This window comes from Rhinopithecus bieti, unplaced genomic scaffold (assembly GCF_001698545.2).
Source record: "Rhinopithecus bieti isolate Rb0 unplaced genomic scaffold, ASM169854v2 scaffold_6063, whole genome shotgun sequence".
NCBI lineage: Eukaryota > Metazoa > Chordata > Mammalia > Primates > Cercopithecidae > Rhinopithecus > Rhinopithecus bieti.
In genome coordinates, this window is record NW_016805186.1 from 2375939 (window position 1) to 2401124 (window position 25186).

The following is a 25186-nucleotide window of genomic DNA, read 5'->3' on the forward strand; positions in this document are numbered from 1 at the left end:
TTGTCAGAGTGCGGAGACCCAATTTCAAGTGGAGAGTTATGCAACGCTTTCCAGATTGAATTGCACTAAGCATTAGGTCTTGACTGGTTGCCAGAGCAGCACTTCCAAATAGTTTCTGCACAAGAATTCAACTGCAGAAGGCTAGACAGTAACCATATACTGCTGGGAACATCCTTCCTGTGTGGTTGTATTATAGCTTCCAAACCATCTGCCCCGAAACCATAGGGCTACAGGATAAGCTGACAATGCTCAGAATGTTGCTCCTTCTAGATGGTTTGTAGCAAAGAACAGGATAGAATTTAAACATTCTGTCACTGAATTGTTGACTTTACTTGGTGGCAAGTGAAACTCTATTTAAAGCCCTATGACAACACAATTTATCAGGCCTCTAAAATAATGCAAAAGAAAGTAAGCTAATTTTCCCACTTTTTTTGTTGTTGTTCCTCTGGCGATCCCGTGCATCTGAAGTTATGAGATCAATTTCTCTATTTTCTGTGAGTTGTTCCTCTGGCGATCCCGTGCATCTGAAGTTATGAGACCAATTTCTCTATTTTCTGTGAGTTGTTGTTCCTCTGGCGATCCCGTGCATCTGAAGTTATGAGACCAATTTCTCTATTTTCTGTGAGTTGTTCCTCTGGCGATCCCGTGCATCTGAAGTTATGAGACCAATTTCTCTATTTTCTGTGAGTTGTTGTTCCTCTGGCGATCCCGTGCATCTGAAGTTATGAGACCAATTTCTCTATTTTCTGTGAGTTGTTGTTCCTCTGGCGATCCCGTGCATCTGAAGTTATGAGACCAATTTCTCTATTTTCTGTGAGTTGTTGTTCCTCTGGCGATCCCGTGCATCTGAAGTTATGAGACCAATTTCTCTATTTTCTGTGAGTTGTTGTTCCTCTGGCGATCCCGTGCATCTGAAGTTATGAGACCAATTTCTCTATTTTCTGTGAGTTGTTGTTCCTCTGGCGATCCCGTGCATCTGAAGTTATGAGACCAATTTCTCTATTTTCTGTGAGTTGTTGTTCCTCTGGCGATCCCGTGCATCTGAAGTTATGAGACCAATTTCTCTATTTTCTGTGAGTTGTTGTTCCTCTGGCGATCCCGTGCATCTGAAGTTATGAGACCAATTTCTCTATTTTCTGTGAGTTGTTGTTCCTCTGGCGATCCCGTGCATCTGAAGTTATGAGACCAATTTCTCTATTTTCTGTGAGTTGTTGTTCCTCTGGCGATCCCGTGCATCTGAAGTTATGAGACCAATTTCTCTATTTTCTGTGAGTTGTTGTTCCTCTGGCGATCCCGTGCATCTGAAGTTATGAGACCAATTTCTCTATTTTCTGTGAGTTGTTGTTCCTCTGGCGATCCCGTGCATCTGAAGTTATGAGACCAATTTCTCTATTTTCTGTGAGTTGTTGTTCCTCTGGCGATCCCGTGCATCTGAAGTTATGAGATCAATTTCTCTATTTTCTGTGAGACTTTTTGAATCTTTGGAAATGAACGTTAAACACTCAAGTGCTAAAAAATAAGAAAAAATAAATGCATAGACGCCTTCTAGAAGAAGGAAAAAAAAACAGAAAAACAGCATAGCATTGTTTATATGGTGCTTAAGTTTGGGTTCTCTTGGCTGCTTGGACATTTGAAGTCATACTTGTGAAAGGAAAGGAATTAGAAACTTGGATTCATAGGTGGGTGGGACTGTCCTGACTTTAAGCGTACACTAGAAAGTAGTTTGCCTATTATGCTGTGTTCTGATTTAATTGTTTCTATTTGTAAATCTGAAAAATGGACAGAGAACTTCAGATGTGTAGTAGAAAGTTAGGTAGTATTATGATACCTATTTTAATTGTTATGATTAATGATGGCAAAAATTATAATGGCTCCCGCGTGGTTGGCAGCTGTTTTGCAAATGTTATTGCGGTGCCATTCTGTTACCTAATTTCATTAAACCGGCTTCCACTTGAGATAGGAGAACACACTTGGCAGAATTTGCTATTCACTGGAGAACTGTGGACTTAAAAAGTTTTGGTTCTCACACAAGCTTTTAGGAATCCAAGTTAAAATTTTATGAATGGTGAACACAAAAGCTACTAAAAGGCTCAAAAGCATGTTAGGCATCAAATTGCTTTTAATTTCAATCTTCTGATAGGTATAAATGAACTCAGTCCAAGAGATTGAATTACCTTAAAAACTATGTATAAGGGCTCAACACATTCAGAAAAGTACCTGGAAAAAATTTATCTTGTTGAATTCTAAAATTTTTTCTAAAGAAAAAATTTATCTTGTTGAATTCTAAAATTATCTTGTTGAATTCTAAAAGAAAAGATTCTAAACATCATTCAGTAGAGCAAATGAGGAATGTATCAGGTGTGTTGGTTTACAGGGAGTACTCTACTGGCACAGGCATCTCGCATTCTTAGTAAATTCAGTTAAGAATTTTACTGATTGTATCATAGGTTTGCTTTGACTAGGAATATCCTAAACTGCTAACTAAATTCATTCCCATTTTATCCTTGCTACTCCTGCCAGCTGGGATGCCAGTATGGACATCCTTCAGTGGACTTTGCTCTGTGCCAGGGAATTTGTTCATATTACTTTGGAAAAGCAAGCATTCTTAACAACAACAACAACAACAACAACAAAACCAATTATGAACTAGAGAATAAACCTCTTCCATAGTGGCACAATCTGGCACAAAGGCAAGTTTTTAATCTATAAAAGTTGTTTCAGCCTGGGCACAATGGCTCACACCTGTAATCCCAGCAATTTGGGAGGCCAAGGTGAGAGGATTACTTGAACCCAGGAGTTTGAGACCAGCCTGGGTAACATGGAGAAACCCCATCTCTACAAGAAAAAAAAAAAAAATTAGCCAGGTGTGGTGGCAAGCACCTGTAATCCCAGCTACTATGGAGGCTGGGTAGAAGGATCGCTTGAGCCTGGGGAGGTCGAGGTTGCAGTGAGCCGAGATTGCACCACTGCACTCTAGCCTGGGTGACAGAGCAAGACACTGTCTCAAAAAAGAAAGAGAAAAGATTGTTTCAGCTGATACCATCCAGCAGAGTCTTTTAATTGTGGTCCAGGAGACTTTAGAAACCTTTCTGAACTGCTTGTCTTCTGTCCAAGGGTGAGAAAATGAAAAGCACAAATAATTGTATAGCAATACCCTGAAAAGAGACCAGTACAATCAAATAATGGGAAGAGTGCAAAAAAGATGTAAATAAAGGGGAAAAAATACTACAGAGGGAAAGAAATACTAATCAGTTTAAGGCTGATTAAAGATGATTATTTTTTAATGAGTTACTTTTGCTATTTGGAAATAAGAACCTGAGGCAGGAAGTAACCCCTTTATTATGAATATTTTCTTTTCCCTCCCTCCCTCCCTTCCTTCCTCCCCTCACCTTCCCTCCCATCTGCTCCCCTCCCCTCCCCTCTCCTCCCCTCTCCTCACCTTCCCTCCCTTCCCCTTCCTTCCCTTCCACATTCCTCCCTTCCCCTCCCCCTCTCTCTTTTCTCTCTCTCCTTTGTCTCTCTCTCTTTCATTTCTGTTTTTGACAGGGTCTTGCTTTGTTGCCCAGGCCAGAGTGCAGTGACATGATCTCAGCTCACCCCAACCTCCACTTCCTGGACTGAAGCCATCCTCCCACCTCAGCCTCCCAAGTGGCTGGGACTGCAGGTGTGCACCACCACACCCACCTAATTTTTGTATTTTTTTGTAGACGCAGGGTTTCACCATGTTGCCCAGGCTAGTCTCAAACTCCTGGGCCCAAGCAATCCACAAACTCTTATGTTCTCACTTATTAGTGCGGGCTAAGCTATGAGTATAGAGACACACAGCAAGCTCGTCGGACCCGTGGCCCGTGGCTGCACACGGCCCAGGACAGCTTTGAATGCCGCCCAACACAAATCTGTCAACTTCCTGAAAGCATTGAGGGTTTTTGCGATTTTTTTTTAAGCTCGTCAACTATCGTTGATATTAGTGTATTTAGTGTGTAACCCAAGACAATTCTTTTCCAAAAGAAGGAAGCCAAAAGATTGGACATTGCTGGCATACAGAGTGACATAATGGACTTCAGAGACTTCAGAAGCGGGAAGAGGGTGGGATAGGGGCTAGTGATAAAAAACTACACATTCGGTGCAATCTACTCGGGCGATGGGCACATTAACACCTCAGAATTCACCACTATGCAATTCATCCATGTAACAAAAAACTACTTTTACCCAAAAGCTATTGAAATAAAAATTTAAAAGTAAATACATATTCTAAATTTAAAAAATATAGTTGCGTTTATTAATTTCATAAAAATGAAAACTCAAGTTTTTTAAAAAAGAATATGCAGGCCCCACAGTGATCTACAGAGCCTTTCCGCCGTCCTCCCTGGTTCACTGGGTGTGATCACGTTGGTCCCCTTGCTCTTTTCAGATGCTGAGGGCCTTTGCATTTGCTTTTCATCTGTCTGCAATGTTTTCCTCCCAGATATATACGTGGCTTGTTCATGTACTTCCTTCAGAGCACTGCTCACATGTCACCTTCTTGGTAAATTTCTGTCACTTCTGAGCATTCTTTACTTTTCAGCATGATACCCAGTATCATCTGGCATTATATTGTTCCTCTCCCTGATGAGACCTTGTCATCTTTGCATCTGTATCACGTACACCTCAAACAGAGCCTTGACTACAATAGGGGATCAATAAATAGGTATTAAATGAACAAATAGGACAAAAATACACAAATATATAAACAAATTCTCTGAAGAGTAAATACAAGTGGGTAACAATTACCATCTCACAAGTTATCAGGAAAATGCAAATTAAGGCAATGAAATAGCAATTTTTGTTCGTTAAATTTTTGAGAAATAGAAACAAATAATGATATCATTGGAAGAGTGGTCATTTGCAAGGCAGTTTTTTGTGTGTGTCTATGTGTGTGTTTTTTTTGAGACGGGGTCTCGTTCTGTCTCCCAGGCTGGAGTGCAGTGGTGTGAACACAGCTCACTGCAGCCTTGACCTCTTGGTCTCGAGCAACCTCCCACCTCAGTCCCCCCAGTAGCTGCAGCTGCAGGCACGCACCACCACACCCAGCTAGTTTTTGTATTTTTTGTAGAGATGGGGTTTCTCCATATGACCCAGGCTGGTCTTGAACTTCTGGGATCAAGCGATCTGTCTGCCTCAGCCTCTCAAAGTGCTGGGACTTCATGTGTGAGCCACCGCCCCTGGCCTTGGAAGGCAATTTAATATGCAAGTTCTCACATGTGGGCACAGACAGGCATGGGTAAGGGTAGCACCACAGCCCTGTTTGAATAGTGAAAAACCAGAAACAGCCTCAGTGCCTACTGATAGTGGCATTGTTAAATTACAGAACACGTGTGTTTTAATAATAGGCAGCAAGTTTTTAAGAATGAGGGACAGCTATATGCTCTACACTGTGATGCCATGTGTGTTCCACAAAACACAAGACTAAATTTCTATATTTACAATTACATATGAAAATACCTAGAAAAACGTTGAATAGGCTCCACCCAGAACTTTCATTTTATTTGTCGTTCACTGCACTGGAGATGGATTTGTTGAGCATGTGCTGTGTGTGAGGAGTTATCCCTAGGTGCTAGGAATAGAGTGGTGGGCAAAGTAGGAGAAGCTGCCTGCCATCGTAGAGCTTCTGCCCTCTCAGGAGGAAGGGAACCATGAGTACTACAAGGGAATACCGTATAGGTCAGATGGTGAAAGGTACCAGGAAGAGAAGTAAAGCACGGGTAGGAGGGCGCGTGAAGCTCCAGTGTCCAGCAGTGCTTTGTGCAGTCCCAGGCGCATCCTGTACGCGGTCCCAGGCGCATCCTGTACGCGGTCCCAGGCGCATCCTGTACGTGTGTGCTGTTCGGGACCGTAGCTGCCAGCCGCCCATAGCTGTTGAGCACTTCAGCTGTGACTAGTGCAGTTGAGGAGCTGGATTTTTAATTTTATTTCATTTTAATTCATTTACATTTAAATTGCCACACGTGGTAGACAGTATAGTGACATGGGATGATCAGAGAAGACCTCACTTAACAAAGGGACATTTGAGCTGCAACTGGGGACCGCAGGACCTTAACTTGGGGCAGTCAGAGGCAGAAAAGACAAAGGTAAGAGTGGAAGGAGATGAAGTCAGTGAAACAGATGGGGAACCACCATGGAAGGACTTGCTGGCTAGTGAAAGACATTGCTTATTCTCTGCATGAGGTGGGAAGCCATTGCAAAGCTTTGAGCAGACAAGTGTTGTGATCTGAATTTTTAAAGGGGTGCTGGAAGTGTTCTGATGTTAAACTATAGGAGTGAGTGCAGAAGCAAGAAATCCAGAGGCTGGAGGTGGTGGGTTACTCTCCACTTAGAAGGGCAGTAATGGAGGTGTTCAGAAGAGGTCGGATGTGTTGCTAGTATTCACTGATGCATCAGTGAAAGGGAGGAATCAGCATTTGGGCCTGAGTAAACGAGATGGCACTGGGGAAAAGGAACACTGGGAAGGGATTTCAGGAGTTGTGTTTTGGACATATTAAGTGCCTGTGGATATAAAGAACAAAGTCCTGACCATGAATGACACTGAAACAGCATTGGCAGCTAAAAGATACCTTCCTAAAGAACTGGATAAAAGAGAAGTGTTCATCGATAGTGTTAGAGTCATTCTCTTTATTTAGAGGCAAAACAGGTGATCTGTCGTTGACCTTTTTAGCATGAAGGTTTTATATGTTCTTAATTATGCGTGGCTCTTAGATTTGGGTGATTATTTCTTATTTCTTCCATAGAATGACTCCCGAGCGATTGGCGTCCCTGTCACGAGTCTGTGTCCCACTTATTACCCTGCCAGATGTTGACCCTCTGGTGGAGGCTTTGCTCGTCTGTCACGGACATGAACCTCAGGAAATCCTCCAGCCAGAGTTCTTTGAGGCTGTAAACGAGGCCATTTTGCTGTAAGTGGTGTTCATGTCTCCTGTCATCCTGCGTCATTTTTCCTTTTCTTAGAAGGCTGTGGTGTGTTGGAAAGACTATATAACAGCAGGGTCCAAACGTTTTTGTCTCAGTACCCCTTTATACTCTTAAAAATCACTGAGTATCCCGGCCAGGTGTGGTGGCTCACACCTGTAATCCCAGCCCTTTGGGATGCCAAGGTGGGTGGATCACCTGAGGTCAGGAGTTTGAGACCAGCCTGGCCAACATGGCGAAACCCCATCTCTACTAAAAATACAAAAATTAGCCAAGTATGGTGGCGTGTGTCTGTAATCCCAGCTACTAGGGGGGCTGAGTCAGAAGGATCACTTCAGCCTGTGAGGCAGAGGTTGCAGTGAGCTAAGATCACGCCACTGCACTCCAACCCGGGCAACAGAGTGAGACTCCATCTCAAAAAAAAAAAAAAAAAAAAAAATTACTGAGGAGCCCAAAGCATTTGTTTTTAAACTTTTATTTTAGGTTTGGGGGTACATGTGAAGGTTTGTTACATATGTAAACACATGTCATAGGGTTTCGTTGTACATATTATTTCATCACCCAGGTATTAAGCCCAGTACCCAATAGTTACCTTTTCTGCTCCTCTCCTTCCTCCCACCCTTTCTCAGGTAGGCCCCCGCATCTGTTGTTTCCTTCTTTGTGTTCATACATTCCCAAGAGTTTTTTTTTAAATCTGTTAAACACTTATTAATATTTATCATATTTGAAACTAAATTTTTAAAAATGTGTTTCTTCACTTAAAAAATAAAAATAATTTAATTACACGTTGACACAAATAGCATATTTTCATGAAAGACAATGCTCTTTTCCAAGGCAAAAAAAAAAATTTGACAAGAGCAGCATTGTTTTTACATTTTTGCAAGTCTCATTTTCTGCCCTAAGGCTGCTGAATTCTCATATCTGCTTCTGGTGGGATGTGTTGTTTTGGTTGAAGTGTATAAAGAAAATCCAGTCCCACATAGATGGTAGCTGGAAAAGGCGGGAATATTCTAATAGCCGTCGCAGATCATTGTAGATAATTCTGCTTTGATAGCTCACCAAAATTTGAAAATGGTCATTTTTTAAAGGGTAGTTGCAATGTGGAATCTGAAATTGTATCAGTTAACTTTCCATTCTCTGTTACATTAAAACCCATTGGTCTGTCTTGCACTTTCAATGGATCTTTGTTGCCTACACACATAATTTTGAAGCATTATGCATGGTTCATTTGGAAAACATTCATTGAGTTATGTATATCTTCCAAACATTGACATATTTCATTATGCAATATCAAAACCTATAGTCACTACTGCCACCTCATCAGAAACGACTTTAAGTATTGGGAAGCTGTCAAGCTTATGTTGGTGGACATAGATTTCCAAGATTCTAATTTCTGCTTAAAAGCTAAAATTTATCATGGGCTACAAGCACTGTCAGTTGTTTTCCTGAGGGGACTGAGTCACTTTGCAAATTATTGAAAAAGTATGTGCCTAATCCCAAAATGTGACTAACCACTGCCTGTCTGCTACTCATTCTTTCAAGTCAATTTCCATGACAAAAAGTGGTCAGGTGAGTCCACCGCTGAAAGAGTTGTGCAGGTGTACAAGTGGAGTGCTTTTCTCCAGGCAACCGTCGTTTTTTATTATGAAGCAGAAGTGCTTTATGCACACTTTCCTTTTCACCATACAGAATTCTTTTTAAAAAGTATCCTTGAGGGCAACAGTTTAATAAAATCAGTATGATAAACTGCTTCATCAAATATTCGTATGTGAAAGCGTGGTGTTTCTACTGTGTGTGTGTGGTGGTGAAGTGTAGCGTGAGGACTGTCTCTGCTCTGATTCCCACTGAGATGCAGCTGTGTTACCCACCGTTGCTTTTGCGCTATCAGTGCAAACGTCAACATGGTTGTTCCAGGAAAAACAAGGAGATTCTAAATAGTTATTCAGTAATTTAAGTATTTCCCTACCACTTGTGTGTGTGGCCAACTTTCATATAAAAGAGCTTCTGTGCTTAGTTGGTGCTGATACCAGACAACTACAAGGAATACAGTAAGTCCAGAGATTCTGTTGTAAGGCAGAAGTACAGTTCTGTTGGTGACATATTAATTTATCACATCTGCACTTAAATTAATTTTTTTCTTTAGATTCTGAATGATCTCAAATCGATGTGGCAGTTAACTTGCACCATAATAGTATTTGAAATATTGTTGCATAAGCCACAATAAGGTAAATCATTAACATCTGTAAAGGCAAGGTTAAAAGAACTTTCCTCACATTTTTTGTCTTTGTTTACAGTTTAGCCCACTTTCTCTGGAGCAGATGTCTCCATCTCATGAGTCAGAGAATTCTCTGATGTGTCAGTTTCATCTTTTCTTTCCTTTGATTTCTTTTTTTTTTTGGAGACAGAGTTTTGCTCTTGTTGCCCAGGCTGGAGTACGGTGGCACGATCTCAGCTCACCACAACCTCTGCCTTCCAGGTTCAAGCAATTCTCCTGCCACAGCCTCTCGAGTAGCTGGGATTACAGGCATGCACCACCACGCCCAGCTAATTTTGTATTTTTAGTAGAGACAGGGTTCTCCATGTTGGTCAGGCTGGTCTCGAACTCTCGACCTCAGGTGATCCACCCACCTCGGCCTCGCAAAGTGCTGGGATTACAGGCGGGAGCCACCGCACCCAGCCAGTTTCATCTTTTCTTGATGAAACATCTGTAGGATGAGAAATTGAATCTTTTAATCCTCATATTTAAAGCCAATGATCCATTCTTAAATACAAGAAAATACATTATAAATAAATGTTACTTTTCAAATAGAATATTGTAAAATTACAAAATAATCTAAAATATGTGTTAAAATATATAAGTAAAATATATGCTGTATATATACATAAAATGTATATATAATAAAATTAAAATAGCTTGGATAAAATTTAAAAATTAGAAAAGTTTTCAAAATTAAAAAATATATATTACTTCAAACCCCAACAAAGTGTACTTATTTCTTATGTTTCCACGTAGGCCCAAGATAAATTACGAGAATTTTAAAAATAATGATTTTTTTCTTTTAACGCATCTCAGTTCTTCCCTCCCTCTCTGGAAAGGGTTCTTTGGACCCCACTTTGAAAATTGTTGCATGGCCTCTGACTACTGCTATAGTCATGTCTCCAAGTTACGAGTGGCTCTGTCTGCAGTGTTTGAAAACACTGTGGATCCACTGTGTGGTGTAATTTGCAGAGCCCTCTCAGTCTCAGATAATGAGATCCAAAGCATTCACATTTCTGAATTCAAAGTATACATGCAATGTGATTTTAAAATGATACTGCTTATAAACCTGACATTTTGTTAAGAATACTGTGGCTTTTAAATCATTTTATTAATACTATTTATGTTTTCAATTCTTTTTTTTTTTTTTTTTGAGATGGGGTCTCACTCTGTCACACAGGCTGGAGTGCAGTGGTGCAGTCTTGGCTCACTGTAGTCTCAAACTCCCAGGCTCAGGTGATCCTCCCACCTCAGCCTCCTGAGTCGCTGGGACCACAGGTGTGTGCCACCACACCTGGCTAATTTTTTGTATTTTTGGTAGAGATGGCATTTCACCATGTTGCCTAGGCTGGTCTTAAACTCCTGAACTCAAGGAGTTTGCCTGTCTTGGCCTCCCAAAATGTTGGGATTATAGGCGTGAGCCACTGTGACCAGCCCAATTCTTTATTTAAATACTTTCAGTGAGAAATCGGAGAATTGTTACATATATAGACCCTTCCTTGCTATACAATGCATTTTAAAAAAACAAAACTACAATACCATTATTACATCTTAAAATTGACATTAGTTCCTTATCACATGTCTAGTCAGGAATTAAATTATCTTCATTGTCTTAGAATTTTTCTTCCAGTTGGTTTGTTAGAATCAGAGTTCAGATCTACACATTGCCTTTGGTTTATAGGTTCTTTCAAGTCTCTTTCAATCCCTCTTTGTTTTTTGTTTTGATATCATTTGTTGAAATAATGCGGTTGTTTTCCCCTCTCTCAGGTGGTAGAGCATGTCCACCCTCTCGAGTGCGATGAAGGGTGCGCGCCTCTGGGGCGCAGTCCTGCGGGCTTAGGTGGCGTCCTCGTCACATTCTCACACAGTCAGGCCTGTTTTGTTACCTTCTGTTCTGGTTCTCTCCTCTCTTGCATGTGCGTGCGGCAGTATCACTGCTTTAGTGCTGGCATCAGTGCAAACTAAGGATCATTCCCTTTGATTTGTCTCCGTTACCAGGGTTGTTTTTAGTTTGTTTTGCTATCATTGCTTGTCTTATATTCCACATAAACTTTGAAACCAATTTTTCTAGTTGCAGGGAAGACACCCAGTGTTGTTCGGGGGAAGACTCCTGTAAGTATATAGATTATTGAGAGAGCTGGTGTTTTCATGATGTTAAGACTTTCTGTCCGCCTGTTCAGGAACACATGTTTTACCATTTGTTCAGCTTTTGTGATCTGATGGGAGTGTTGTATAGATTTTTCACATGTTGGATTTACACATTTCTTGTTCCTAATGTTTTGTTGTATTTGTGTTTTGAATGTTTTCACTGTCATAAGTGGATCTTCTCCATCTTCAAATAGATTCTCATTGTGTTGTTGCGTTTGGAAAATAAACAGGCTGAAAACCACCGTTGTTCTTACAATTCAGAGTATTTCCATTTTTTAAATCTATGACTCTTAAAAATTAGGATACGTATTTTAATTTCAGTTTATATAAAAGATTGTAATTCAGGACTTTGTGAAAGTGAGATTTAAAAAGAGAAATAGAAGATTAAGTAACTTGATGTTTCGAAAAATGGTCAAATCGCAGGTTTCGTGGTTAAAAAAATAAAACGGCCTTTTTTCTCCCTACTCTAAACCTTCTGGCAAGATTCACTTGGTAAGTGGAGTGAGCTTCCTGAGGAGTCCGAGCGTTATGTGTGGTCCTTATGTGAGATACTGAGTAAAGGGCGCTGTGAACGTGCGGCACGGTGCTGGGATCCTTCCCTCACGGTGCCCGACACCTGCAACGAAGCACTCGCTTTCCGGCCCGCCGCACCGCCGCTGATCGCACAGCTGGCATTTTCACTCTCCACAAGTGATTTTCCTTTATTTAATTTATTTTTTTTTTTTTGAGACGGAGTTCGCTCTGTCGCCGGCTGGAGTGGCGTGGCCGGATCTCGGCTCACTGCTGAAAGCCCGCCTCCCGGGTTTACGCCATTCTCTGCCTCGGCTTCCCGAGTAGGCTGGGACTACAGGCGCCGCCACCCTCGCCCGGCTAGTTTTTTGTATTTTTAGTAAGACGGGTTTCACAGGTCAGCCAGGATGGTCTCATCTCCTGACCTCGTGATTCCACCTGTCATCGGGCCTCCCAAAGTGCTGGGATTACAGGCTTGAGCCACCCGCCCGGCACTTTTTGTTGTTTTTTTAACGGAGTCTCCGCTCTGTCGCCCAGGCTGGAGTGCAGTGGCTGGACCTCAGTTCACTGCACAGCTCCGCCTCCCGGGTTCACGCCATTCTCCTGCCTCAGCCTCGCGAGTAGCTGGGACTACAGGCGCCCGCCACCTCACCCGGCTAGTTTTTTGAATTTTTAGTAGAAGACGGGTTTCACCGTGTTAGCCAGATGTCTCGATCATCCTGACCTCGTGGATCGCCCGTCTCGGCCTCCCAAAGTGCTGGGATTACAGGCTTGAGCCACCCCGCCCCGCCGTGATTTTTAAAAATACTTACAAAGAATATTTAACTAAACTGCTCTTGCCTTTCACTGTGGCTGTGGCAGCTCCCTTCTTGATTGATCTAGGAATATATTTCACAGGAAAATATGGTCTCAGCCACCCCATGTCCAGCCTTACTGTTTCAGCAAGAGCTGAATTAAAGGGCATCTGGAGGTGAACACTCCTGGTCCTCTGTGAAAGCTGTTGGAGAAATCACTGGCCAGGCGAGTGCTCAGAGAACAGCTACTCCTGCTCCAGCACAGTGCTCAGAGGGACGCCGAGGGCAGCGGCTCCCCAGGCAGGCCCACACTCCTTTGCTTGTAATTTTGCTTGTGATAGCACGTTCTCCCTCAACAACTCATAAAATTTATTTGGTTTGGAAAGTTATGTCTGCTAATCCATAAGGGACAGACTGTCCAGAAGTGCTGGGTGGTCTTCAGTGTGTCCAAATCCTGTGGCTTCAGCTCAGCAAGTTCCCCAAGCAGTGGCGTAAGAGCTGGAGCCTCTCCATGGACACTTTCCCGTAGACGGAACATCCCAGCCACATGATGACACAGCGAGGCTGATCCAATCAATCAGTGCAAATTACCAGCCGCGCCCAACACCCCTCCCCAGATGTGCTGCGTTGGTCATTTGGAAACCACACGCTTTCTTTGACCAATGCACCCTACCCCGTGTTTAGCCTTCCAACTATTTGCTTAACCACAGTACACCAGTGGAATTTCATCTGTTTGACAATTGGCTGGTGTCTTTGACCTTGGCTTCCAAATGCAGTCATATATTTTCAGCAATGGGCTGCCTGTCTTTTAAACAGCAGATGCTTGCCCCTCTTTATGGTTTAGATAACCTAGAGGAACTTTTAAGTTTCTTGGCCTAAATGTCAACTTTTCATATCTGTCCCTGGGGCTGCTGTCATAGGCACCTGCAGGCTACAGATTGCACAAAACCTTCCTGGGCGGGCTGCTGAGGTCCTTTTGTAAGTATAAGTAATTCAGCATGCCATGTCCTCTGAGGTCATCCAAATCTGCTGCTTCAAAATACTGAGAAACTTGAAGATTGGATGGAGAATCTGTTCTATATGCCTGAATGAATGAGACAGTGAACAAGTGAGAAAAAAGAATGAAGGCATGACTGTGATCTTGTGATACAATAAGAAATGTGCATTTGGTCTTCATCCAGGCTCCTAAAACCCTTGGAATTTCCTGAGTATTGAGGTGAGAAGAGCATCTTTTGTTATTTGTAAGTCCCTTTCACCACACCTGAGTGTAGGCTAATGAAGGGACTCCTGGTGGGCCCCAGATAGCCTCGGGATGGGGCTGGTAGGCAGAGGAACCAACCACACCTGACCCTCAGAGTTCGACCTGATCACTGCTGGCCAGCGATTCAATCAGTCGCGCTTACATTGTGAGACCTCCATAAAAAACCTAAACTGTGGGGTTCAGTCAGCTTCCAGGCTGGTGGTCACATCCAGGTGCTGGGAAGGTGACCTGTCTGGAGAGGGCCCCGGAAGCTCTGAACCTTTCCCCAGGCCTGGCCCTGTGCATCTCTTCCATGTGTTTATTCCTGAGTTGTGTCCTTCAGAATAAACTGGCAATGGCAAACAAAGTGTCTTCCTGAGTTCTGTGGCCATTCTAGCAAATTATCAAACCTGAGGAGAGGATCATTGGAACCTCTGATTTTACAGCTAGTTGGTCAGAAGAATGAGAGGCTCAGTCTTGTAGCTGGCATCTGAAGTGGGGCAGTCTTGTGGGACTGAGCCCTTCACCTGTGGGGTGTGTGCTAACACCAGGTGGTGTCCGAATGGAATCACTGGACACCCAGTTGGTGTCTAGAGAGTTGGGAGCATTGGTTTGTGTGGAGGAAGAAGATCCACACAGAGAGTGTAAGAAGTGCTCTGTGAGTGAAAACAGCTCCTAGTAGTAGAATGACTGATGTACCAGTCTCTGACTGACCTCTCCAACACTCACAGCTCAGAGGTGGCTCTGAGTGTTACATAGGGCAGCCATATGATTTAAAATCTAGACCATGCCACTTTTGAGAGTTAAAAGAGATCCCTTTTTTAAGTATGGTGGGATAACAGAAATAAACTTACAAACTAGGACAAATACTTACACTAAGATTTAAATGGGCTGAATGACTGTAATATTCTTAGTACAGTGCGTGGTATCCACAGTAAATACCCCGTAACCATTAGTGTCTACAGCCACTCCACCCTGAATGTGCCTAGTCTCGCCCGATCTCGGAAGCCAAAGGGGTTGGGCCTGGGGAGTAGCGGGTGCTATAGGCTTTAAAAAATAAAATAAAAGTCAGGTACAGTGGCACACACCTGTAATCCCAGCTACTCAGGAGGCTGAAGCAGGAGAATCACTTGAGGCCAGGAGTTCCAGCCTGGGCAATGTAGCAAGACCCTGTCTCTAAAAAATAAAATAACTGTTAGTGGCCAGGCGTGGTGGCTCATACCTGTAATCCCAGCACTTTGGAAGGCTGAGGCGGGTGGATCACCTGAGGTCAGGAATTTAAGAGCAGCCTGGCCAACACGGTGAAATCCCATCTGTACTAAAATACAAAATTAGCCAGGCGTGGTGGCAGGCACCTGTAGTCCCAGCTACTCAGGAGGCTGAGGCAGGAGAATTGCTTGAACCTGGGAGGCAGAGGTTGCAGTGAGCCGAGATCGTGCCACTGCACTCCAGCCGGGGCGACGAGCAAAACTCCATCTCAAAAAAAAAAAGAAAAAAAAAAAAAAAAAAAAAACCGACAAACAAACTGTAAACTGTTAGCATATTGCTGTTCCCATTATTGACTTTAGTAATTGTATTATTTTTGACAATGTATAGTATTAGGTTTTCGCAAACTCACATTTTTCCCCCTAACAAAAGAACCACTGAACTAAAACCAGATGTAAGCTTAATTCCCATTGCTGAAAGAGCTAATATGGCTCCAGCAGTGCTTAATAAGAAAACAATTCATTATCCTATCAGAAGAACCTAATTTATGCTTCTTTACTAATTTTTGTATTAGTAGTTTACTCATCTGTTATGCTCTTGCATAGCAAATTACCCCAAGAAAGGAGCCTAACTAGAATTACTCTGGGGAGCCACAGATTCTTTTGAATACCCTCAGTATCGCTCTAGCCATTTTACAAATCAGGAAAATGAGACCTCTGGAAATGAAAACGTAAATTACAAGAAAGGGCCGATCTACAATCAAGCTGTTGGGTTTATGTTTTTTTCAACTTAGATAAGAAAAATCCAGATTTAAACGTTGTCATATCATACAGGTAAGTGTTTAAACAAAGAAAGGTCAGCATAATACCAAGGATAGAAAGGTGGCAAAGAATTAGCAGTAACTAAAACTCCCATTTCTATTAATATTGTTTATCCATGATTGAAGCTGAGAGACTTCCTCACATCTTAATTCTTTTTTTTTTTTTTTGAGACAGAGTCTCACTCTGTCACCCAGGCTAGAGTGCAGTGGCACAGTCATGGCTCACTGCAGCCTCGACCTCCCAGGCTCAGGTGATTCTTTCACCTCAGCCTCTCGAGTAGCTGTGACTACAGGCATGTGCCACCATGCCTTGCTAATTATTTTGTATTTCTGGTAGAGACCAGGTTTTGCCATGTTGCCCAGACTGGTCTTGAACTCCTAGACTCAAACAGTCCACCTTCCTCGACCTCCCAAAGTGCTGGGACTACAGGCATGAGACACTGTGCCCGGCCACATCCTGTTTTTTTAACCTTAATAAGATATGGTCACAAATTTAGTCATAGAAAACTTTACTTTTCTAACAAAAATCTGCTGCTATTGATGTGTAATTGACAGACATTCTGGTGTGTTTGGGTTTGGACATTTCTTCTGCCTGTTGGTGGCTGCCTTTTGAGAATTGAGCTGCTCTGCACATACAGATGATAATGATGGCAAACTTTGAATTATGATGCATTGCTTAGATCAGGCTGTCACCTAAATACAACTTTAGGATCAAACAGTGTTCTTTTCAGTTCCTTGGAATTAAGCAATTCTCCAGAACAGTTAAATCCAAGTTTTGTGAGTTTCTCTGGCAACCCAAACAGCCTTGGTCTCTTTCTGGTTTGAAAAGGTGGACTGTTGCCGGCGCACCTTTGTCTTGGCTAAGGAAGCCCTGGCCTCCTCTCTACCACTCAGACAGCTTTAGAACACAGCCTCTCGGATGGGCCTCCCTCATCAAGAACCTTCCTTGTGAAGAATTTAATTCTGCATTCTGGTTTTTTGTTTGTTTTGTTTTGTTTTTTGTAGCTATAAAAATATTTGGAGCCAAAATTATTTAATAAGCTGTTGGACCAATTCTTACCTGCTACCTCTTTTTGGAAAGGATGAGAAAACACAACTTCCTCACTAAACTGAGTATTTGGGGGAAACAAAGTAGAGTTTTCTCAATGTCAAGGAGGCATCTGTTGGAAGAGTCTGTTGGACAGGGGAGAACGTCCTGTTTAGGCTTCCCTGCCTCATGTCAGACACTGTCACTGTAAATCAGATTTCTAAGTGGAGCCCTGATTGGAAGCCTGCTGCTCATTATTTTAAAGGAGAAAATAGTAATGTATTACACATAAATTCTAAATGTCCTGTCCATTCCCTAAAACATAACTATGACACAGAAAACTCGCCTAACTATTAGGTAGGGATCTGGGGGAGTCAAGTTTTTATCTTACTCTGTTTTCCTGAATTCATGATTTGGATCAATTCCAGGCAGGATGGATGGAACCAGTACAGAGAAGAAAAAGGACAACCTTAGCGTTTCTGTCACTAACACATTGAACAGAATGGAATTTTTTAGTCTCCCTAAAAACATTTTTTTCTTTTTTACTTTATTGGCCCTTTAAATTGTCCACAGAATGTGAGTGTGTGTAGATATATATATTCATTCTTCATTCTATCAGGTCAAACAATACAGCACAGGGTATATAAAGAAAATGTCCATTACCTCCTCCTCATCCTCCAGTAATTCTGGTAGTCGTACCTTATGCTTGTTAAACATAAAGTCCCTATAAAGCCATTTTCTGCTCACTGTCGAAACAAAAGGAGCATTACACCATAGCCACATCACTCCAGAACCTGCTTGTTAACCAACACGTCTTAAATACCCTCACAGGACACGGATCCAGCTCATTTGAAATAGGGGCATGCTCCATGGCACGAGGCCCACACTCTGTTCCGCCGTCCCCATGGTGCACACTGCAGTGTTTCTAGTTTTGTCCTTATCATATTTAAGGATTGCAATAAATATCCTCAGACTGATGTTTCTGTTTCTGCCAGGCAAATTCACAGCAGTACGATGATTAAGACGGGGGTGTGTGTCTTGCATTTTCTTCAGTGGCACCACATGACTGGCCGGGTGAAGCCACTGCCCTCCTGCCTGTGAGGAGGCGCACCCTGTGCCTACCCCAGCACTGGGTGTTGTCAGTCTTCTCAGCACCTGCACGGGGAAGGTGAAACTGAGACTGCATTGGTGCTTGCCCTTCCTTTACTGTTAGATGAGAGAGCTGCATGTTTTTAAAGGCCATTTGCAGTGTTTTTTCTGTGATTTGCCTTTTTATTTAAAGCCAGCCTGGTTCAGAGCACCATGTAGAATACAAATACATTGACTTGGCCAAATTCTGTTAGGCAAGCATATCAAGATCATACTGCTTCAGCGATTCCTTCATTCAGGAGTGATTACAAAGAGTTAAGTCACTGATATTTTAGAGCAAAATCTATCCAAATATTAAACACGGGTCCATAAACGTAATCACTCACAGCAGTTAGTAGAGTGTGCCCTGAATCAAAGCTCTAATAAAAAGACAGCCATGAACACACATTGTTTTCAAACTAGAGTGGGCGCACCACGCGCTTTACTGACTGGAGTGTGACTTGTGTGCTTGCGTGATACGCAGTGTCCGTTCGTTCCTGCCACTGAGCGGACGGGTCGGCTCTGTGAATTTGCTGCTGCTCCTGGTGGCCTGGCCCGAGTGCTGCAGCGGCCTCCCTGCCACCACCTGGCGGGATGAATGACACATACCGTGCCATGGCTCTCGGCCAGGATGCGGTGCTGGCAGAAGACCGCTCACTGCAGTGAAACGCCTTTCCAGTGACATACAGATTCGTATTACATGGATCCTGAAAAAAGATAAGGCATGAGGAAAGCTGGTCAAAACCAGCACTGCTGCTTGAGAAGGGAGGAGCCACTGAGAGGCGAACTCTCCTCTTCAGAGCTTCCTGGCTCCATGATGGAAGCTACGAGCACCTTCTCCACACCCAGGGGTGTTCTGCTCCCTGCTGATGACTGGACGGGCACCTCCCCAGGGCTCCACTGATGCGGCTGGAATTGGCTGACCGCCTGGATGGAAAAGCCTTTCCTCTTCACGAGGGGCATAAGCACAGGCACGGCGTCTGGCCCACCCCGTCAATCTGCCCGCTGTTCCGCTGAGCCCAGGCCCGGCTTCCTGCACCCCTCCAGAGCCAGTGTGGTCCTGTACTCACTCCACCCTCAGCCCCGCTGGCTTCAGGTCTTACCAGCTTCGAGTCCTGGTCCTCTCTGACCTCGGCTGCCTCTTCTGCGCGAGGAAGGGATGCTTTTGGACCTGTTTTGTAGGGCTCTTCTGGGGATTCAAGTGCAAGCGAAACAGCATCATTCCAGCCCCTGCTGCTCAGCCTCTCCCACTCCTCTGCGCCTTGCCCGTCGGCAGCCTTTCAGGAGCACACTAGGCCCCACCTCTGGGCCGCCGCCTGGCATCACTCCTGTCACCGCCAGTCCTCTGAAGTCCTATCTCCAGTCCTGACTTCCCCTCCACTCCTCTCCTCCCTCCGCCACACGCTCCCATCCAGGGCCTGCCCGGCACACCCAGAGTTCATTCGCCCTCTGCAGCACTGCTCAGAGGTACACTTCCTGCCCTAGGGCTATGTCTTCTTGTGCTCTGGTGACAGCGTCCTCTGCTTCTGCGCCTCTTGCCATCTGCAGCTGCTCTTCCTCCCCTGCCTGCCTCTCCACTCAGAGCTTCCTCCCTTGGGGTTCTGACACCCAAATGTGTACCTTTAGGCCATACCTCTCCCGGAGCTTCCACCTTGGATATTCAAGGACCTGTTGAATAGCTCTGCTCAATTGTGCCTCAGACACTCCAAATCCACACGCTTCAAACTGATCTCTTAGTAAATCCTCCAGAAATCATTTCTTCTCTCTTTTCGTCTGAGTACATGGCATGTCCGGTATTGAGGGGGGGTGGCACCATGGCAGGGCTTTGCCAGGTGTGGGAAGTGGGGAGATGAGGAACGGGGCCTGCTGGTGGGTCCTGGACAAGTTGAAGCTCAGGGTGTGAGCGGGAGATCAGGAGGCTCTGAGGTGAATGTGCCCTCCCTCCCTTCCCCCTGCCTTCTGCCAGCTCCTGCGCAATCTGCCCGGGTCTTCAGCATCTTCCCTGCTGCTTTTGCCCCAGGGTCAACCCAGGACAAGGTCTGCAGGAGCTACACCAAGCAAGCAAAAAAGTGAAACCTCTAAGAACTGCTCCCCACATCCCCTGCTCTGTCCCTGGACCCAGTTGCTGGCTTCACACCAACTCTGCAGAGAAGTGGCCCAAGTGAAACCTCTAGGAACTGCTCCCCAGGTCCCCTGCTCTGTCCCTGGACCCAGTTGCTGGGCTTCCCCAGTCTCTGGCTTCCCACCCGCTCTGCAGAGAAGTGGCCCCCAAGTCATGGTGGAGGGACAGGCCCTTCTTGAAGGGGTTGTTGGGTTGGGGGAGGCTTGTGCCCCACTTTAGTTTTCCTTATTAATAGCAGTAGCGTCTGTGGCAGCCAGAGAGTGGGAGGGGGTGACAGTGACTGCTGGAAAGCCAGGCCTTGGAACACACATGCTGCCCTCCTTTCCCCACCTCAAGATTTATGTGCATCTGGCTTCATTTCTATTTGCTTGTTTTCCTTGGGGCAAGACAGGAGGGAGATTAATGAATAAAGACATCAAGTTTGAAAAGCACCCACTGGGGAGCACCCACTGTCTGGGATGTGCAGGTAAAGGGCAGGTGGCCCTGGGGGGACTGTATCCCAGAGCCAGCAGTTGGGGCTCTGAGTCAGACACGTGCCCCTCATGCTCCCTCCAAGGAGGGGAAGTGGAGCCCCAATTCACTGACACAAGAGGACCTTAATATATTTTCCTTGAGAAACAAATGTAGCTACACAAAATGGCTGTGTCTGTGGAGTATTAGGGCTCAGGCCTATAATCCCAGCATTTTAGGAGGCTGAGGCAGGAAGGTTGTTTGAGGCCAGGAGTTTGAGACCAAACTGGGCAAAATAGCAAGACCCCCATCTTGACAAGAAAAAAGTTAGCAAGATGTGGTGGCGTGCACCTGTAGCCCCAGCTACTGGGGAGACTGATGGAGGAGGACCACTCGAGCCCAGGAGTTTGTGGTTACAGGGAGCTTTGATTACACCACTGCACTCTAGCCTGGGTGAGAGAGCGAGACTTTGCATCTTTTTTTTTTTTTAAGGAACCTTTGATTCCCAGTCCTGCTAACCTATCCAGTATCATACTTAAGGTCCAGTGCATCAACTAGGCTATAACCACCATATATGAAATTGGATTTTTTTCTTTTGAGATAAGGTCTTGCTCTTTTGCCCAGGTTGGAGTGCAGTGGTGTGAACACAGCTCACTACAGCCTCAGCCTCCTGGGCTCTAACAATCCTCCTGCCTTAGCTTCCCAAGTAGCTGGGATTACAGGTGTGACATCACCATGTCAGGCTAATTTTTTAATAAACATTTTCTTTTTAGATGCAGGGCCTCACTATTTGACCAAGCTGGTCTTGAACTCCTGGGCTCAAGTGGTCCTTGCACCTCAGTCTCTCCAAGTATTGGGGTTATAGGTGTGAGCCACTGCATCTGGCCTTGAAATTGTTAGAAATATTTTCAACTTTCAAGCAACCAATTACAGTTACAGTTATTGAATGTTTATGTGCCAAGCCCTGTGCTAATTACTGCAGGTGTGTTGTTGCATTTGATCCTTACAAGAACACTGTGAAGGAGATAGGCCCATTTTACAGATGAATAAACTGAGGTGAACTTCCCCAAGATCATACAGTTAGTAGGCAGTGGCGCTGGGACTGAAACCCAGGTCCATGTCCCTATTGTGAGGCATGATGACACACGTTTGAACACGCCTATTTCTTCAGTTAGGGACTGGGCATCACAAGGCCTTTCCATCCCGTTTTTTATCACTCTCTCTCTCTCCCATCACTAGACATTTGCTTATTCTTTTTGAAAGCAATTTTTTTCCTAAGCATTTTTGATTTCTTAAGGTGAGTTGAAGTGGAAGCATATTCACATTATTTTGCAAATGAGTACTTGGTAAATATTCACTGGTTCTATAAATTATTAGCCCCTGCTATGACCATGATGAGAAGAAGTCTCACAAATTGGATTAGTGATTGCATTTTGAACTTTCTTAATCTTCTTTTTTCAGTAAGCTATTTCTATTTAAAATTTTGTTTATTTCTTTCTGAAAGGAAGAAGATTTCTCTCCCCATGTCGGCTGTAGTCTGCCTCTGGCTTCGGCACCTTCCCAGCCTTGAAAAAGCAATGCTGCATCTTTTTGAAAAGCTAATCTCCAGTGAGAGGAATTGTCTGAGAAGGATCGAATGCTTTATAAAAGATTCATCGCTGGTACGTGCTGGGCTTTGATGAAGGGAAAAAATCCTTGAAGGAGATGCTGGGAATCATTTCTTTTAGTCAGAGAATGAAAGGGGGGGATGTAAACGAAAGAGCAATTGGAACCTTTATAAATAATCGTGTATTTACATTTTAGTTTTGAAATCGCTGACGTAGGGGGCTTTTCTGCATCCTTGGAGCATGCGGCAAGAGATGTGAGGTTTGCTTGATTGCTGTGCCGTATATCACATGTTCACAAGAATTGACATTTGCACAACAGACTTTTTAAAAACAGTATTTATTATTTCAGCATGGAAAATAAGTTTTTAGAAATGAACTTATGGGTAAGAGGAGGAATCAATTAAAAACATTCAAAAAATAAACTTTTAGCTCTGCACTAGAGGAAAGGTGAAATACTCGAGAGACACAGACCCCCAGAAAAATGGTTAAAGCAGCAGAACCTGCTAAGACTTCTGTAAGTTTTCTTTTGGTGTGAGGCCACCTGCCTTCACCCTCCCCTGCGCAGTGATGCCGCCTTCCTTCCCCCTCAGGACTGTGCAGCCGGGGACTCCGGCCCACGTGGACATCCACCTCCTGGCCCGGTGTCTGGCACCCTGGGCTCTCAGTGGCCCTCGCCACCACTGACTCACCAGTCATCTTCCTTCGTGGGAGGCAGCTCTGTGGGACTGGAGCCCATTTTGTAGGACGGGAGTAAAGACCAAGGCACCCTGAAAAAACGATTCAGAAACCTGCAGTTGCTTTGTCTTCCAGGAGCCCCAGCGGACTCTGCCCTGTTTCCCTTTAGCTTTCGTAACCTGCAGCGATGTGGCACAGAGATTGCCTTCCACCTCTTCCTGCTTCCTACAAGCAGAGAAAGTGAGTTCCGAGAGCCACAGTGAACAGTCCGGTCTTTCGTTGTTGGCCGGGACTCTGGGAAGGAGGAGTGTTCACCCTCGCCCTTGAGCTGAGACTGAGGAAGTCCCTGAGGTTGGCTGTGCCCACTTGTCCTACCTCCTAGAGGCCTTCAACTTGTTTAGTTCAGTTGGGACTTCTGTGTTCTTTCTTTCTCTTTCTAGTTGCAGACTGTCTAAGGGAATCCTAATGGAATCAGTTGCCTTCCTCCTCGATCCCGTTTCTCCCCTTGTTTCATGGGCCCTTTCACCCTTCCCCTCGGCCTCCCAGGGCGACATGCATAGGGTTGCAGGTGCTGACAGCCACGCTGCTGTCACCCATACCTCAGGCTGCACACACTGATCCCACCTGACTTGAAAGTTTGCCATGATAGAAGAGAAAGGAAGACATGTGTATATTAAGACTGAGAGAGCCCAAAGAGATTTCTTAAGGATAATTACTACCTAACCTTACCATCCAAAAGAGTCGTATATTAAGGCAAGAAATAGGAATGCACCTTATTTTAAAATGATTGCAGTACAATTCAAAATAAATCACGACTTTCAGAAGCCCTCTGACAGCCCATTCCTGGTGATTCAAGGTCATAAATTACCTCTGTTGTTCACGAAATCTGTTTCTAACTGACATGCGCATACTAGGACTTCAGTTTCTCTGGGCCCTTTTCAGTGGCAAAATATAGTAACTGGGCTATGTGCTTGCTCCCAGGGTGCTTAAGACATTTTCTTTAAGTCTTCTCCCTGTTGAAAAATTCTAGTCCCATTGCCTTTTCTCCAGCCTTTCCTTAATCCTTGGATTCTTCTCTGAACCTTCTCCATGTCCTTTTTGCCTGTGGCCCTCATGCCTGAGTAGCACTGTGGTGAGCACAGCAGATGCAAGACAGCGAACGCAGGCTGTCCCATTGCACATCACTGTATAATGCTCAGTCTCCAGTTGGTAGTTTACAGTAATCTCCCACGAGTCACACAGCTTTGAAGTCCGCGGACTTACAAAAGCTTTTATCAGGATCATGTGTGCCGAAATTCAGAGCTTCCATTATGGCTAAAGGGGGATTCTAGAGGGTGTTCTTCGGTTTAATGTGTTGTGGCACTGGCAGGATGTGACCTCTCTGTGCCTCATGGTTCAAGGAGGTAATGACAATACGGACGATGAGTGGAAGCCCCTGACTGGCGTAGGCTGTTCTCCTCAGCATCCCGGGCCTGCAGTGCCAGAAAGCCAGGCAGGCTAGAACAGGCCTGTGACGCGGCTAAGTGATCGCAGGGGTAACCTGAAGAGCCTGCTTCCTAATTGCATCATCCGATTCATTTATCGCAGTGCAGTATCTTGGTGCAGTGACAGGACTGTAGAGAAGTATCAGAGAGATCTCTAAGACTCAGATAGCACGAGACTGCGGCGCTGTGCTCCAGAGGAAACCTGATGCCTATTACATTAGAGTTGGATTCTGAGAGTAATTAAAGTGTGATGGTCTGCATAACTTGTGTTTTATATAGAGCACTGTTAATTATATTTCTCTCTCTTGGGACTATCCAGAATGAGTCCTGGAAATTCTATAGTTACCAAAATGTAACAAAAACAAAAGATAAAAGTGTGGTACAGGTTGTACAAAGTGAAAGGACCTTCCCACATGTTCTTTGGCCTCTTGGACTCGCAGGTCTGGTATTTTCCATTAAGACCACGAATAATGAGGGATTAGTCTCTTATTACCTGAGTTCCAAATGACTATGTATGTATTTAACATCTAAAATAAAAGAGAAGTTTTCAAAGCCCGTTCACTTTTGAGGCTTCCCCTTTGGCCTCCGTGCAGTAGACCGGACTGCCCTCGAGTCATGCTGTCCACCACAGTTGGTGGCTCCTACATCAAGTGAGGTATTAGCCCTAGATGGTCATTTACTGTACAGACTGAAACTTTTCAAAAGCAGATGGTCTTATGTTTCCCTTGACAGCACGGGCACAGGAAGACCATAATCCGTAGCTTCAGACCTGACCT

General features: G+C 44.3%; 1 protein-coding gene across 10 annotated transcripts in view; it reads left to right on the forward strand.

Moving 5' to 3' along the window:
* FANCC (FA complementation group C) overlaps positions 1 to 25186 on the forward strand; it is a 216058-nt gene that overhangs the window by 157782 nt on the left and 33090 nt on the right. For 9 of the 10 annotated variants that reach the window (XM_017871520.1, XM_017871521.1, XM_017871522.1 and 6 more), the window contains 2 exons: positions 6765 to 6929; positions 22149 to 22305. In XM_017871520.1, coding sequence (XP_017727009.1) covers positions 6765 to 6929; positions 22149 to 22305 — 322 coding nt within the window. The remainder of the gene's footprint in view (positions 1 to 6764; positions 6930 to 22148; positions 22306 to 25186) is intronic. The other variant, XM_017871519.1, reaches the window with a different exon arrangement.